An 18,112-nucleotide genomic window follows, 5' to 3' on the forward strand; every position below is an offset into this window, starting at 1 on the left:
ATTCCCAGACAGTTAAGGCATTCTAAGTCACAGGATGAGATAGGAGGTCAGCGAAAGATATAGGTCATACAGACCTTGCTGATAAAACAGGTTGCAGCAAAGAAGCTGGCTAAAACCCACCAAAACCAAGATGATCACGAGAGTGATCTCTGGTCGTCCTCACTCCTACACTCCCACCAGTGCCTGGACAGTTTACAGATACCATGGCAATGTCAAGAAGTTACCCTATGTGGTCTAAAAATGGGAGGCATTTTTAGACCACATTCCTTGTTCAGCAGATAATCAAGAAATAACCATAAAAATGGGCAACCAGCAACCTATGGAGTAGTCATTGGAGTATCCATTCTTTTATTCCTTAACATTCTTAATAAACTTGCTTTCACTTTACTCTATGGACTCACCCTGAATTCTTTCTTGTTCGAGATCCAAGAACCCTCTTTTGGGCTCTGGATCAGGACGCTTTCCAGTAACACTATGACTTTTTCTTTTCCTCTTCCCTTTCTTTTTCCTCCTCCTTCAGTGCCTTCATCTGAGTTACAAAACCCTTAAATACTGGTGACCTGGAACTAAGAGGAGGAAGGCAGAAGTTGTTTGTGTGTGTTAGAAAGGGAGAGAGAGAAGAGGAAGGGTGACAATGCAGTTTTACATTTTGCTTACAGTGTGCCATGCCAGGGCTTTCAATGGAGTCTGAACCGGGGAATTTCAGTAGATCGGAATGAGTAAGAGCTGTGTCAAATGTCCGTATCCCTGAGCTCTTTGACCCTTTTCTGTTTTCCACTCAGCCTGTTTCATGCCTTGCAGGCCACCTCAGCATATCATCTACAGATGCTAAGAATGTCTCTTAGGACCATGTCTGCTTCGGCCATAGAATCAGTGTCACTGCAGACATCTGAACCTGTTTCCATGTGATTCCTTTGCTTGAAATCACAATCGTGTCCTTTGCCTATCTCAGAACATTTTAGCAAAGATAATTAAGATATTATCTATCAGATTTCTAGGTGGAAGACTCTTTAAGCACCTAGTATCATCACTTAGCCTTATTATTATCAATGGTAATTCTGTGACCAAATTATAGTTATTAAACATGCACTGCCAACATTTTATCCTTATCATTATTTATAATTATAATAATTTGAGAAGTTGACAGATTATGGAATACTGTTTTACCTTGAGACCAGATATTTTTATATCTTTTGACAATCCAGAGAGAGGCTTTCTTCTCTTAGTGGTAAGAAATTCTAACAGAAGGCCAGGAGCAGTGGCTCATGCCTGTAATCCCAACTCTTTGAGAGGCCAAGGCAGGAGAATTGTTTGAGCCCAGGAGTTGGAGAGCATCTTGGGCAACATAGAGAAACCCCATCTCTACAAAAAAAAATCCAAAAATTAGCTGGATGTGATGGTGCACACCTGTAGTCCTAGGTACTCGGGAGGCTGAGGTGGGAGGATCACCTGAGCCTGGGAGGCACAGGCTGCAGTGAGCTGTGATGGTGCCACCACACTCCAGCCTGGGTGACAGAGCAGATCCTATCTTGAAAAAAATAAAGGGTTGGGTGGGAGGAGAGAAAGCGAGGAAGGGAAGGAGGAAGTTCCAACAGTGAACCAAGCTTCCAGGGATGGAGAGCAGTGCCCACCCCCAATGCTGCTTCTCTGAGTCCTTAGACAAGGGCTGTAGCAGTACTTCCAGGCAGACCTCTGTCACAGGCCACTTTGAAGATGGTTTCTCCAAAGGGCTGATTCTATGTCATAATTTGAGTGTAACTTAATCTTATTTGATGGAGCTTTGCTCACAAAGCAAGTGGCCTGAAAACTAACTTTTCATTCTAGAGAGTCTTTGGTTTTCATTCAGAAGTGATTTGACATCTTTATGCTCCTCTCCCTTTGTTGTGGAAGAAAAGCACTCATCCTTTCCCAAGCATGTATACACCTCGAAGTTCACCTGGAGTCACTTAAGCCTGGACATCGCTTGTATGAGGTTTTATTGTTCTTCCATTTTCCCCTTTTAGGTGAATCATGACTGCAGTTTTAGTCATTCTATGTCTAGTAACTGATTGAAAGACACCATTTTTTTTAAGAGTTCAGAAGAAATCTACATTAAAAAATCTACATTATGTAATTGACTATCTTTGCTATTTTCTGGAGGAAATATATGAAAAAAAGTGGAAGGGCAAATAAATCCGACAGCACTCACTTTCCCCAAGAGTTTTGTGACCCTAAAGCAGTCCAATTAACAACCCTTTGGGATACCTCCCCAAATTTCTCATTTATAAAATCAATTAATTAATGGTTTACACTAATCTGTATTGTAATTAATGTATCTGGAAAGCTGCAAGCCTATGGTTCTTAAGTTCTACTCTTATATGCACTGATGTTCCATGAGTGACCAGCGTGTTCTGGTGCTAATAACTTTTCCCAGTTCTCAGGGAATTTAATTTAATGAATGGAATGCTTAAGGCCTTTTTCCCATAAAACATTTCTAGATCTTTGGCTTTGTTATACCTATCATAATCTAGTGAAAAATGTCATTTTGTGTGGGCTAGAATTTTCTATTCAGTTATTTTAATTACTTCTAGTATTTTAAGTAGTTTCCGGATTCTCTGCCACCCAAAAAACTTTGAAAATCACTTGTCATTGCTGTACAAAGTACATTTCACAGATGCTCTGATGATGTTTTTATATCTCATCTCCCTTGGAAGTTTTTAGTTGTCTGAAAGGAAGGCAGATTTCATAAGGAGTGATGCCAAGGTCATTTTTGGTAACATACCACCTCCCAACATTTCACCTCTGTCTTTTATCTTTTCCCTATTTTTCTTTATATTTTCATTCCTTTTCTGTTTTATATTTTCTGTCATTAATTGAATATCTACTATGTGCCAACCATGTGCTAATCCTCACATCAATTATGCCAATGAAGATTCGAAGACTCAATTATGCTAAGTAGCTCACCTTAGGTCCCATAAGTAATAAATGCCAGGGTCAAGAGGCTTCCCCTCAAAGACCATAAATTTCCATCTTGCTGTATTGCTTCTCTCTTTCTCCTCTACCACATGCTCTCCTTTGCCTTTCCCTTTTTTCTCTATTTAATTGTAGTAAAATACACATAACGAAATTTACCATATTATCCATTTTTGGGTGTGCAGTTTAGTGATGTTAAATACATTCATATTGTATGACCATCAACATGATCTATCCTCAGAACTCTTTCTAACTTGCAAAACTGAAACTATAACCATTAAATAACTCCCATTCCCCTCCTCCCACCGGCCACTGGCAAATACTCTTCTCTTTTCTGTCTCTATGAATTTAACTGCTAGTCTAGGACCTCAGATGTGTATAATAAAATAGTAATTATCTTTTTATGTCTGGCTTATTTTACTTGACATAATGTCCTCAGAGTTCATACACATTGTAGCATGTGTCAAAATTTCCTTTCTTTTTGAGGCTGAATTAATATTCCATTGTATGTGTATACCACATTTTGTTTGTCTGTTCATTCATCAATAGACACGTGGGTGGCTCACACCTTCTGGCTGTTGTGAATAGTGCTGCTGTGAACATAGGTGCACTGCCTTTCATTTTGAGTACACTTCCTCCCTCATCTTTTACATAAATTATAAGGCTTATCTGTGGTATCCACTGACATTGCTTAATCCCAGTGACAACACTAAGACCTAGAAAATGCCTGCCTAACTGTGGAAGCTGTGAACTGTTTCACTGATTTTTCTTGTCAGCGTATTTCCCCCACTTGGTTTTGCGTTTGTTCTCAAGTTGGGTTTTGCATGGTAATGAACGCATATTCTGCCATTTGCTCCTAAGTCCATAGATTTCTATCTTTTGCTACCCTTGATGGAACTCTAATGGAACTCTAAAAACCTTCAGAGGAGTTGTAAAAGAGCCAATCAACATGTGTGTGTTGAATGCAAGCGATGAGGCAAGGTGTATTAGTCCATTTCCATGCAGCTGATAAAGACATTCCTGAGACTGAGAAGAAAAAGAAGTTTGATTGCACTTAGAGTTCCACATGGCTGGGGAGGACTCAGAATCATGGCAAGAGTCAAAAGGCACTCTTCTTCTTCTTCTCCTTCTCCTTCTCCTTCTCCTTCTCCTTCTTCTTCTTTCTTTTCCTTTTCCTTTTTATTTTTTATTTTTTATTTATTTATTTTTTTTTTTTGGTGATGGAATCTTGCCCTGTCACCCAGTCTGGAGCACCGTGGCTTGATCTCGGCTCACTGCAACTTCTGCCTCCCAAGTTCAAGCAATTTTCCTGCCTCAGTCTCCTGAGTAACTGGGATTACAGGCATGCGCCACTACACCCAGCTAATTTTTGTATTTTTAGTAGAGATGGGGGTTTCACCATGTTGGACAGGCTGGCCTTGAACTCCTGACCTTGTGAACCTCCCTCCTCGGCCTCCCAAAGTGCTGAGAGTACAGGCATGAGCCACCACACCCAGCTGAAAGGCACATCTTACATAGTGGCAGCAAGAGAAAATAAGGAAGATGCAAAAATGGAAACCCCTGATGAAACCATCAGATCTCATGATACTTGTTCACTGTGATGAGAACGGTATGGGGGAAACTGCCCCATGATTCAAATTATCTCTCATCAGGTCCTTCCCACAACACATGGGAATTATGGGAGTACAATTCAAGATGAGATTTGGGTGGGGACACAGCCAAACCGTATCATGAAGTATGTGAGATAGCACGCTGGGTGGAGGTGGGAGGGTGGGTAGAGAAGTAGAGGTTTGGTTCCCAACTTCAACGAACTGTCAACTTGGAAATACTCAGTACTTTATCTGTTAGTTTACATAACTTGGAAATTTTATTATCAGATTTATTCAGTATGTCAGTTATTTTCCACTGGAATGATTTTTGCCCCTGCTCCCACCCTGGACATTTGACAATGACTAGACATGTTTCTGGTTGTCACAACTATGGCAAAAACTGCAATTACTTTTGCACCAACCTAATAGTATAGGGAATGCTACTGCCGTACAGTGGGTGGAGGTCAGGGATGCTGCTAAATATCTTATAGTGCATGGAACAGCCCCTACAACAGAGAATGATCTGGCCTAGATGTCAGTAATACCAAGGTTGTGAAGCCCTGCAATATATGTAGTATTGCTCAGTTTATATTGGTTAATCACCTAATATGGAACATAAAAATTCACCACTAGTTTTCCCAAGGAAAACATCTTTATAATAATACAGTAACTTGAAATCAAGCTAGCATTTCCCATGCTATAATTTTCATTATTTGCTAATCCAGGTGCAAAATTTTTAAGGCTTACCTGGAATTTAGTATCTAAGGAAAATTTTCTAGCAAAAATTTTATTTTAAAAACATAACTTGGTATTGAATATATTGGCAGTTAATATCTATTTTTTTAAATAAGGAACCATCAATATCACTCATAAACTCTCTTTAGATTTGAAAAGCATTGTGTTAACTGCCTCCTGTATGTTTCTTTCTTAATAGACTAACACTATATTTAGATCTTAGTCCCTATACAGATATCTTATGAGGTAATGTTGGAAGCTCTATAGGGTGTTTTGCAGCATTGATTTAAAATATTCCATGGATAACCCACTTGCATAGAAGATGATACTAAAAATACAAACAAAATTCATTCCCAATCTGCCCATTTTCTTCAGCCGGAATACTAGCTAGGAAACTCCTAATTTAGTTTTCTACTTTATGGTTACCGTGTTTAAGTTGATTCCTTTCTTCCATAAAATGAAACTTGAACAAGTGGAGTGAGCTGAAAAGAAAATTGATTGGAAGTGTCTTGAAAAGCATAGAGATGCCTGAGACCCAATCACTGCCCATACGTCTAAACCAGAATAATTGCAAGACATATAATAATATACAGAATAATTGCAAGGCATGTAATAAGACCAGTATGTCCTCATCACAAATCCTCTGTTATTTGTACATCTCCAGTGCTGAGAAATGAAAACTGATGTTCATAGCAAGATTTCTGAAATTCTTTCCTAATCATCAAGGGAAGAATAAACTTGGGCTTGATGTTCTAGTTATTTGGTTATGTCCCAAAGGTTGTTACCAAAGGTAGTTCTCGCGCATGGACAAGAATTGGTCCTCAGACATCTGAACCACACAAAGCTATATTCAGGAATCCTTGTCTTTCTTTTGCAGGACCTGGGAGGAAGGCAAGGTGCTCATCTTTGATGACTCCTTTGAGCACGAGGTATGGCAGGATGCTTCATCTTTCCGGCTGATATTCATCGTGGATGTGTGGCACCCAGAACTGACACCACAGCAGAGACGCAGCCTTCCTGCAATTTAGCATGAATTCATGCAAGCGTGGGACACTCTGGAGAGAGGCTGCCTTTCTGGTTCCATCTCCTTGGGTGTGAGGATAGAATTTCAAACACTAGGACTCTTAATCCCCTTGACTTGCAGCCTGAATAATTCTCAGCCTCCTGCTAGGGTTAGAAGACACTAAAGGGAATATTTGCCTCGCTACAATTCATTTAGGAAATGCCCTGCTGTGTGTCATCTCATGAAAGCAGTGGTCTTCTGCCAGTATTTAAGGTGAACATTTGATAGCTTCTACCTTACCAAAGATATTTTTTCCACATAGAATACATCTAATTCAGTGTATAAAGAGAACATATGTAGAAACTGTGAATGGATTGCTTTAGTTTGTAATTTTTCTATGCAGTTATATTTTTCTAGTGTAGCTAGACTATTTTGTCATCATGTACCACTACGTTTTTGTTGATTTTAATGACAAGCTGTATAAATGCTTTACTTCTAGCTGTTTAACGGTAGCATTACTGGGAAACTCAGACGTCCCTCTTTTAATTCTTCTTAGTAAAAGACACTCATGAAAAAAGCAGTTTTATTTTCCTAATACAAAAAAGAAAGAGGTCATTATGCCAGTGTCTATGAACTGTACCCATCCCAACTCTCTAGTCATTTGTTTTTTTTTTAATCTTGATTGAGATCCTCTTCTCACTATGCTAGTGGTGGGGATATTGACAAAATCCTATTTCTTTCAAAGAGGAACTTTTCACACTGAAAAAAGAGCATGGAATTATCTTATATTGTTATAGAAGTCCCAGATGTAAATTTTTATGCGAATTATTAGAGCTTCTGGGAAAAAAGTATAGTTCTTGGAAATAAAAATATGTTCTTTCAGGGTTAGGTGGATAGGTGGCTGCTAGGGTGTCAGGCTCCTGGCTGTTTCGCCATCCATGAGGCAAGGGCTGAGAATACAGTGTCTTTGCCTATGGTAGATTCATGTGAATGACAGGAAGCCAGCTCTTCAGTCTTGGAGATGATTTCTGCTACACTTCTGTAGAAATGTTAAGGATGGCAGAGTAAAAGGTTACCAAGAATGCCAGGATCTTTGTCCTGGGTGTAGGAGGTCCAGATTGCTTTCCTTTTTGATGAAAGAGTTTGGAAGACTGTCCCATCTCTCTGGCTTGAGAAGCCTCTGCCATTTTAAACATCGCTGTGAAATAGCAATTATCATCATCTATATTTAGTTTTAACATTACCCACAACATAGAAATAACAGTTAAAAATCGTCTTGCCTACTCATTCCAAAGATGAGCAAGTCATTAATTTAGTAAAGTATTAATGCATCAGATTTTGTATGTTTTGAATCAAAGCTAACTAGAAATGTTAGCTATAAGAATGTAATGATATTCATGCACTGAATTCTAAACGAATATGAACAAATATGCTGCAGGAATGGCACAGAGGTCACCAAATTTCATTCACAGGTAGAAAAAACGTGTGCTTTCTTTTCCATCTAAAAACAAAAGGAGACTTTCTTTATCTCATTTAAAGAACAGCTCTTTGAAATTGAAATTGACTCTTTTTGCTTGACCTTAAGGACATTAGCTTCCAATGGATAAGTTTGCAAAATACTTTTCCTGTTCTTTTGTTTTGCTGGTATTGAAAACATCCCACTAAATCAGATGAAGAGGCATGGGAGGAAAAATATCCAAATTAATAAATAAAATCGAGAAGAGAAGGCAAACTCTTGAAAAGTAAAAAGGTATTTGTGTCCTTCAGTATTTATTGAACAGAGGAAATAACTGACAAGGGCAATACAATTCAATGCTCATGTAGTCACATTCGCGTCACTTGTTGAATTTGGTTCTCATATGTATATTGCATACACATAAAGAAATTCAAACTATAAGTTGTCATTGTTGAGCCATCATCTTACATTCATGTAATGAAATTATGGAAGAGAGTAAAAACTAGCTCTTAACTTAGTAAATATGGTATTTAAAATCAGGTCACTACAGTAGGGTTCTAAGTATTGCCAATTGAAAAACTAGAAATGGCATTACTGTTGCAAAGTGTTGTCAATAATTGACTCCAATAGCATTGTAAATACTTGTATCCCATAACTATTTTAAACCCAAGCAATAAAATGGATTTTCTAATTCACTTTAATTCTTTCTTTCTCTTACCTATGTCTTGGTACATAAGAAAAGTGTTTCTGTCACTGCATTGGTAGAATTATTTCAATGTTATTATTTTTGTGATTTCCAATGTCTACACAAAAATGAATTAATTTAATTTATATTGTGATACAGCTGTTTGAGAAGTATTTTTAATTCTGTTTCAACTTTATTTCTCCAAGGGTATAATACGAAAGTTACTTCTGTTATTATTCTCTACCAATAGGGAAAAAAAATTAAAATATTAGATCCATTGGGAAAGAGATGTAATAAATAATTAAGATTAGTAATAACATTATCAGGGGTGATTTTGACGAGTTGAATAATCTCTTTCCCTTGAATTATTTAGCTAACAAATTAACTCTCCCAAATATTTAAAATGTAAAATCATATTTTACTGCCCATTATTAACTAAAATATTTTTGTTTGACATTGAGCACCAACTGGTCATACTAATAAATACCCATGTCATACAGATGGCTGGGCAAATAAGAGATATCTAAAAATATGCACCGGTCTTGGAAAACATGGCACAAGTAAGAATATCATATCATATGATGTCCATTTATTTTATATCTGATTTCTTTTGAATGGATAGTTAGGGACTCCATTTCTAAGGAGAATAGGTAAATAAAATGACCTTTGACATTTCATCTTGCATTTCTAGTCTTCTCTTATTTAGTACTTGCATATTTAACCATCCATATGGGTCTTGCTCCATGATTGAATATTTACCTTCGGAGCAACAACCACGTTCTTTCTCCACATCTTTAATGGTTGCAGGAGGGTTGGGGACAAGGGGTAAATGGTTTGATAGCACTTTTCTTTGCTGTAGTGACCCAGTTGAGACAACTGGAATGGATTCATTAATCACTGACATGTGTTTTCAATGAGACAGCTCCTCTGCAGACACACGCTGCACTAATGGGCTCTTGAACTGCCTTTGGAAACTCACATTGCTCAGATGAAATAATTGTATTTCATGTGCATGTGTCTTCCTTTAAAGTCAGCTCATGACAGTCAGCTAGTGGCCTGACAAGAGATGTGACATCAAAATAATTTTTTTGCAGGATATCAAAATAAGCAAACTTTGCAAATACCCAGACCTATGAGAACATGCTCTTAGGCTGAACAATTCAATGCTGGTGATGAGGTCAAAGGAAATAATTCAGTAAGAATGGAAATTACCAGAGATGCTATTGTCTCAGGGCTTTGTACTACATGAAACTTGACAGTGGTGTCTGCACAGTTTAACTCTGATACATTTACTTGGAAATGCACTTAATTTTCAAAAACCGGACAGGGTCCTTGTGTGATACCTCAGAAAAATTCTTGTCCTAATGCAGTGTGTGCATCAAATTTAGTTTTTTATTTTTTCAATTTATTTACTACCATAAATAGGAAGGATAATCTTTTTTACATAAATGCCTTGCATCATCCTCCAGTCCCCTCACTGTGGTGGGGGGGAAAAAAAAAGCATCTCTCAAGTCTTTGTCCAACTTTGGCTGCTCAGACCGATGGCTGGTGACAGTCACTGCAGGGGGTCAGGAGTGGAGGACCTTGTGTCAAGCAGAACACACGTGTCTGTGTGGGTCAGTTGCGCATGTGCTTCCTGGGTGGCTGATACCACTGAAGGCCAGTGTGCCGGAGCATTGGTGTGACTCAGGGTTCAGTCCAGAGCCAGGAGTGGCTGAGTGTTCTCATTCTCTCCCTTCTCCTCATGTTTCAGGGTCCCAGCTTCTACCACAGACTGAGATCTAACAAGAGGGGAGGGAAAAAGACAGAATTACAAACAATTCATGGTGACAATTTTGGAACCTTTGAAGACATCTGGATTTTATATTTCTCTTTTTAATAGACACTCAAAAATTAACTAGGTGCAGTGGCACATGCCAGTAATCCCAGCTACTCAGGAGGCTGAGGTGAGAGGATCACTTGAGTCCAGGAGTTTGAGGCTGCAGTGAGCCATATTGTGACACTGCACTCCAGCCTGGGTGACAGAGGTAGACCCTGTCTCCAAAATAAAAATAAGAAATAAAGACACCCAAAATAACTGCATAATGTGTCCCCTTTCATATCTCTGTTTTTCTTACTTTTGCTTGCTATACCATATTTTTATGGCAAAAAAGCATTTTGGAGTATTGGAATATTCTTTGCAGTGATCACTTCTCTTGGTAAAAGGGACATATGTATTCTAGCCACACTCTGCCCCAGCATCTAAATATCCTGTGTACCTTGAGATATATAAAGTTTGTTGAATTTTTAATGTTTTAGTGTACCTTTTAAACCTTTTGTCTCTGAGAGTCACTGGAAACTATCATGCATGATGTTAAGACTATGAATCAGATGGTAAAGTTAGACTCTGTCCCTTACTGGCTGGGAAGCTAGGGGAGTTCTTGAAACTCTCTGGACCTTGATTCTCTCACCTGCATATTACAAGTATTACCTACTTCCCACAGTTGTTGATAAGGACTACAACTAATAATATGCATAGAGCATTTGGCATGAAATTATAGTTAAAACTTATGAAGCACTCTTATGAACAACCACTATTGCAATACTAGTAATGATCATTAGTTTTTGATGTGTCCTTTTATATTGAAGTAATAATGATTTTTTCTGTTTATAATATGAATTAAACCAAATTATTTTTCAGCTTACAGATAAAAGATTATAAAAAGAGTTATGCAGCAGATATTTAATAAATGTTCACAACTAAAAACATTATTATGAAAATTGTTAAATTGTTCAAATAAGTAAAACTTACATATATGTGCAATAAATTGTTAACTCAGTAGACCTGGGGTGCCCAAACCCTACACCTTACAAGTTTTCAAGACTGGCCTTTGGCTCCTCTAAGCCCTTAGAATAGCCTACCTGATAAGAAGATCTTTGTATATCTGAGACCTTAGTTCATGCCAAGTAGTTTATGCTAACAGTGTGATTTATAGTGCATGCTTACTTTTGTATGTCTGGGCTTTTAGGTCACACTGTATCAGTTTGACCCTTTTAAGGCAGTAAGAGTGTCAGAGGTGTTTGAACCAGAGCAACTCCATCTTAAATAGGGGCTGGGTAAAATAAGGCTAAGACCTGCTGAGATCATTCCCAGAAGGTTAAGGCATTCTTAGTCACAGAATGAGATAGGAGGTTAACAAAAGATACAGATCATAAAGGCCCTGCTGATAAAACAGATTGTAGTAAAAAGCCAAACAAAACCCACCAAACCAAGATGGCGATGAGAGTGATTTCCAGTCACCTTCACTGCTACACTCCCACCAGCACCATGACAGCACCAGCACCATGCCATAGCAACATCAGCAAATTAACCTATATGGTCTAAAAAGTGGAGGCATGAATAATCCACCCCTTGCTTAGCATATAATCAAGAAATAACCATAAGAATGGGCAACCAGCAGCCCTCAGGGCTGTTCTTTCTATGGTGTAGCCATTCTTTCATTCCTTTACTTTCTTAATAAACTTGCTTTCACTTTACTCTATGGACTTACCCTGAATTCTTTCTTGCACGAGATCCAAGAACCCTCTCTTGGGGTCTGGATTGGGACCACTTTCCAATAACATCTTTCTGGTAAACCACGAAGGGATGATACTGAGGAAACCCCTGACCAAAGACTAACGTTGGGTAAGTAAGTGGTGGGGTCTGGTAACAAGAGGGGATGGGGGAAGGCTGAGGACTGAGCAGTTAAGATCAGTCACAAAGGTACTGTATGCCCATGAGACTGACCCCCCCCCCATAAAAACCTGGACACCAGGGCACAGGTGAACCTCCTTCATTGACAACACTTTGCAGATGTTGTCACACATCTTTGCTAAGAGAATTAAGTTCTGTTTATGTGATTTTACTGGAAGGACAACTGGAAGCTTACAGCTGGTCCTTCCTGGACTCCTCCCTACACATGGCCTTCCATTCCTGATGGCAACCTATATCCTTCTCTGTAATAAACCACAACTGTCAGTCTAACAACTTTTCTGTGTCCTGTGGGTCTTTCTAGTAAGTTAGGAAAACATTACTAAAATTATCAAATACAGAAAAGGGTGGTCTTCATGACCCCCTCAACACAAAGTATTAAAACACTATGTTTGCACATGGTATTGTTCTAAGAAGTTCTTGACATATATTAGCTTATTTCATTTTCACAACCCTTAGTTGTGTATTAACATGTATTTACATTGACATATATTAACATTTCATTTTCACAACCCTTAGTTTTTATAGATGGAAAAAACTAAGGGACTGAGAAGTCAAATGATGTATAAAAGGTAACACAAATAGAAGGTAGAGAAGTTGCCAGGTTTATTACCAACACACAGCTCCTGGGTATACCAAAGGCCACAGAGGTGTTTAACTAAACCATCTAGTGTTCCTTCCACCTCACCATAAAAATCATTGTTGGTTTGCTTAAGTTTCCTGTCTCCTTTCAAGATATGTATGTACTGTGGAAAGGATAAAGTTAAGAACTCAAGAAGCAAATCAGTACAAGTGTCTCAAAAAAATTTATTTCTACTGTAACTATCAATCCATTCAAACAATCCAATCTTATATACCAATCTGGACCTTTGAAAGTGAAATGGACTCATGGACTCATTTACTGCTAGGATGGGACAAAGGAAGGAAACCCTAGGTTGTAGTTTAGCCCCAGCCCCCTAACACATTTCCAGTGCATTTTTCTCTTTGTTTAAGCCCAGTGTGCATGTGGGGAAGGGAGAAGGGTAGGTTTGTATGAGGAACAGAAAAACAGAAAATCCAGAGGCATTAAAACAAACAGCAAGCATGAAGACAACCAGGGGACCACAACCACCGACACAGGCCAACCTCCCTCCAGCACCTTGGACAGCTGCCCACCTGTTTGACCTATGGACCCTGTGGAGATGGAGAATATTGGTGGCCATCTACTTTTACAGACCTTAAACTCCATTTACCTTCTGTCATATGACTTCACTTTATTTCACAACATGGCATGTGAACCACAGTCACAGAATTAGAGGGAAACAGTAACTCGTCTAGACCAACCTGATAGGAAATCTTCAGTAAGGAGTCATGCAGCCTCTTCTCGAACATAACCAACTTGAGAAACCTGCTCCTCCATGCCCCTAAAGAGGCAACTCAGCTAGGAAATCATTCCTTACATTGAACTCAGATCTGCCCTTTCTACACTTCTATGTGCAATTTCTGGTTCTTTCTCCTGGAGCCACTAGAGTAGATGCAAGTACCTTTTAGCCCTCCCACACCCGCCCAGCCAAGGCTAGTCAGATTCCTCTTGTGCCAAAGTTTCTAAAACTGGACACCTTAGCACTCTCCTGTATCTCTTCATCAACTGGCTGGGTTGCCTGCATACTCCTGGTGTGACCTCAGAATAGAGTAAAATAATTGCTTCACCTTCTTGATTTTTTGTTTGTTTTTTGCCCTGTTTGCTTCTGTTGAAGTATTTTAGAACTGCATTAGCCTTTCTGGCACTGATACAATACAACCAAAGGGAAATCTGACTGTATTTACACATCCTGCCATGCTGCTGTTAACCATTTCTCTCCCATCTCAAAGGTACATGGTTGGGTATTAAATTTCATTTTCTTGAATTTGCCTCATGTTTCTAATCTATCTCCATCCTTTTGGATCTTGAAATTTGTTACCCATACAAAGGATTATCTGTGATTTTTGTGTTTTGGATCTGTTTCAAAACTTTCCCTTTCCCTGTTTTGGGAGCCACTATGAAAAGAAAATCAAATTCTCAAATAATGAGTTTTTAAATAATCACTTATTCACACACTCATGCTAAGAAATATTCGTGAACATCTGCCATATGCAACGGACTATGAGCAATGTGCCAAAACCTTTATTCTTTTGTGGAAATACTGCTTCAGTTATCCAGCCATAGACCCACAAACAGACTTAGAATCACTGTGACAGGCACCCCCATTACCTAGTCAGAGGAGAGGCAGTTTTTTGGGGGAAGGTGTTAGACATGAAAGGAAAGGAATGAAGAAAAAAATTGTCTTTCACACATTATTCATAGTTCTTGTTCAGGTAGCCAACTTTCACTTCCTCCTCCACATGATGTCAAATTGGGATCTACATGATTTCTTCTAATAGATTTACTGGCAGCACAGTCCCAGAATGCAGGCTCTCTTACCTCCACCAATAAACTGTGTGCCGTGGTTGAATAGTGAGTAGCAATAGGACAACTCTAAGACACAGAGGCCGAGGAACTAAACATAACTTTTTATTTTTTGGTTTACGTTTTCCTGAGTGAGAAGATGACCATATAGTCTTTTTACTTTCAGCATGACATAATTCTTGTTACCTGGTCACACAATAAACATTTGATATAAGTAGCACATTATGTTATGAAGTATTTTAAATTCACTGTAAAGAAATAGAAAGTAAATGTTGCTTTTCAAAACCTCTAGAAAAAAAGAAATAAAGCCAAGAGAAACAACCTTTTAAATCTCGCCCTCAGTACATTCAGCTGATTCAAAATGCTCTCCGGGAAGACCAATCAACTGCTCACTAACCAACATGTCTCCACCACTTCTAAACAGAGTGCTTAGGAATTCTGCACTTAGTACATTAACTATGGAGAAGCCACTTGCTTTGAGGCTTTGTTGTCCTGATCACTCTTGGTGGTAATCTCTTCATTCAGTGACTTTGACTTCTCACAAGAAGCTTAACACATCTGCTAAAACAAACATTTCTCTAGGGTTCTCTTTCCAACACTGAAAGTCAGCTTAACCCCAAGGGCAGGCAGGGGAGTGATTTGAGTTATTTCAGCCATCATTATCTCAGTGGTGGAGCAGGCAGCTCTAACAAGGCTTCATTGTAGCCTAGATAGCCATATTTTGTTTTCTTGCTATTCTCTCTCTCTCTCTCTCTCTCTCTCTCTCTACCCTTCTTTACTCTACCCTCCCTTACTTCACCATCTCCCTTTCTCTCTTTCCTCTTTCTTCCCCAAAATTGGAACTTTCCCGACTTCATTAAGGATCTATGGCTGTGGATTTTTATTGATTCTAGTAGTGATCAATGCTTATGAAGAACCAGATGAAAATGGAAAATGTTGGCCATGATTCAGTCCATTCTGCACACAGACTTACAACTGGACTGAGAGTTCTGCTTTCAGGTCTACTTTTATGTTCAAAAATTTATTTAGTTACCTTATCTCAACAGCTAACATTCACTTTTTCTTCTTCTTACTAATGCCCTGCATTGCCTTCTTGAGCTATGTGGACCCCAATAAAGGCACAGGAATGCTGCTCTCCAACCCCAGCATTCACCAAGAGTCATAGAGCACCCCAGCTGCAAGGAACCTCAGGGGTGATTCAGTCAAACCTGCATTTGAATCAGGTTCTACCCATCTGTTTTCCAGGATCAACATCATCATTTCTTCAGGAACTATGCCACAGTACCAACTTTCTTTCTTAAAGTCAACAACAAACTTGGTTTTATGGAATAACACAGAATTGCCTAATATCTTAGTGAGCCTATGTAAAGACTTCTAAATAGGAAGAAATACGTTTTTAGAAAGGTATCTTCAAATAATTCTAAGTAATTCTGCTCAGTTTTTCTCCCCCAAATAACTTTAAGTGTCAAGGAAATTCCCCAGAGAAGCTCCAGTGTGAGCTTGAAGAATGATGGCTCCGTCGCTTGCTTTGTGATCTTGGGTGAATTCGGTCTCCTCGTGTGTAAAATGAAGATAGGATAGTGGCCACATCATGGGTGCTGGGGATGATGAGGATTAGATAAATTAAGGTGTGGAAAGCATTTAGCTCAGTGTCAGCTGGGTATACACAATTGTTCTTTTTAGCTCTTCTTATTCTTCCCTATTTGCAGATAAGAAAATTAAGGTCCAGGAATATCGATTGATATTCATTTACGAATTTAGCCACAAAGCATGAATTGAACTCAAAATTGCCATGGCCCCACTAAAAAACTTACAAGAGAGAATTGTGTGTACTGACACATTATGTGATGTGATAATACATGAAAAACTAACGTTTCAAAATGGATGAAGTCTAGTATTTTAAAACATCAAAATAATTGATAAAATAATTCCACATAAAAGCTAACCTTATTACCTTACTTAATATCTTTAAGTTTTTAGAAGTAACACAGAAATTTCTTAGTAATTATTTCTGTAGCTTCAGCGCAATATAGTTATGGTTGTTTTCAACTGTGTAAAGCCATGAAATTTCTTTCTACTATAATGCATTCAATAGTAACCTTGATAAGGAGACTTAAGGAATATTTGTAGGACATGTATTCTTCTGTTCAGCTACCAAACTCTTCATAATCAGAATCATCCTAGCAGGCAAAATGATTGTGCTCACTGGGAACAATTAATGTTTACTGAATCCGATAAATAATTTTTTTAAGAGAAGCCTAAGCAGCAAATCTTTTCCCTATCAAAGTAAACAAAATAACAAATAAACCTCTCTCTGCTTTGACAATACAATTTGCCACAATTTACTGAACTGGAAATATAAGAAAACAGTCCAAAAAAATAAATGTTCTATAACTTTTGAAGCAAACTATTTTTAGAGTGAGCCAAACATTCAATTCCCAGCACTTGCCTACATGTACTTTAACTCATGTATCAAGTATTTCTACCAAAATGTGGTGGGCTTGGACATTGTCTGCCCATCTTGTAAAAAAGAAGAAAGACCCCCCCCAGAAAAAAAAAAACATGTGCCCCTTCAGAAAGGATGGAAACAGGTGGGTTTCATGAAAACTGCACTGTCCGATACAGAGCCCTGACCACAAGAGGCTACTGAAGACTTGAACTTGGGCCAGGTTGAATGGAGATGGACTGTAAAAGGTAATGTACACACCAAATTTTAATGACTTAGTACCAAAAAAAAGTAAACTATCTCATTAATATTTATTTAAATCACACAGTGAAATTATAATATTTTGGATACATTAGGTTAAAGAAAACATTAAAATTAATTTCACCTGTTTCTCTGTATTTTTGTAACATGTCTATTAGACAACTCAAAATTACATATGTGACTCACATTTTTCCATCGGATAGCATTGGTCTGGAGCCTCATTTACTCCATTATGCTTGTGACTGAACCTAGAATAATCTAGTAATCCTTATTTAGAAGTCTATAGTCATGTTAAAGAGCTTCGGTGACAACATCAGTGTCTGACATCACTAGCACTCGCCGTTCTAAACGCTTCCCATGTATTAGCTCATTTAGTTCTCAAACTGACACTCACAAAGCGCCCCTCCTGTCCCAGTGACAGGAGAGCCATGTTCTTAGCATCACTGTTGTCGTTAAAATTCTAACTGGAAAGAAACTTTAGGTTAGACTCCATTCATCTGTTATCATTTAGATAAAGGTGAAATTGTACTTGTAATTGTATCTCAAAATAAATAAATAATATGAATAAAACTCGAGGAAGTAACAGTTGTCTGTGCTTTTTCCATTTGCATGTGTTCGTGCTATTTTGTTTAGCCAAAATATAATTTCTCCTGCTTTTTTGATCAAGTTAACACCACCTAGTTTTAAGGACACCTGAAGAACAGTTAGCATTCTTAGCCCTTCAATATTAGTTTCCCTCTTCTGTGAGGTTACAGCATCCAGGGAAATTGCTATTGCAACATGTAGTGCAATATAAAGAAAGTTCGAATTTAATCTCTCAATAAATTATG

At 38.3% G+C, this 18,112-nt stretch overlaps 2 protein-coding genes across 29 annotated transcripts in view; one reads left to right on the top strand and one right to left on the bottom strand.

Annotated features, from left to right (window-relative positions):
* Nucleotides 1-8,430, top strand: part of LOC105482229 (aspartate beta-hydroxylase) — a 221,339-nt gene extending 212,909 nt beyond the window's left edge. For all 28 annotated transcript variants that reach the window (XM_071068186.1, XM_071068191.1, XM_071068188.1 and 25 more), the window contains one exon: nt 6,154-8,430. In XM_071068186.1, the coding sequence (XP_070924287.1) occupies nt 6,154-6,304 (151 nt within the window). In that variant the 3' untranslated portion in view covers nt 6,305-8,430. The remainder of the gene's footprint in view (nt 1-6,153) is intronic.
* The window catches only part of LOC105482228 (clavesin 1), a 206,633-nt gene continuing 196,533 nt past the window's right edge, over nt 8,013-18,112 (bottom strand). The window contains exon 6 of the mRNA XM_011742236.3: nt 8,013-10,201. Within this exon, the coding sequence (XP_011740538.1) occupies nt 10,114-10,201 (88 nt within the window). The 3' untranslated portion in view covers nt 8,013-10,113. The remainder of the gene's footprint in view (nt 10,202-18,112) is intronic.

The sequence above is a fragment of the Macaca nemestrina genome, chromosome 8 (genome assembly GCF_043159975.1).
Source record: "Macaca nemestrina isolate mMacNem1 chromosome 8, mMacNem.hap1, whole genome shotgun sequence".
Classification (NCBI taxonomy): Eukaryota; Metazoa; Chordata; class Mammalia; order Primates; family Cercopithecidae; genus Macaca; species Macaca nemestrina.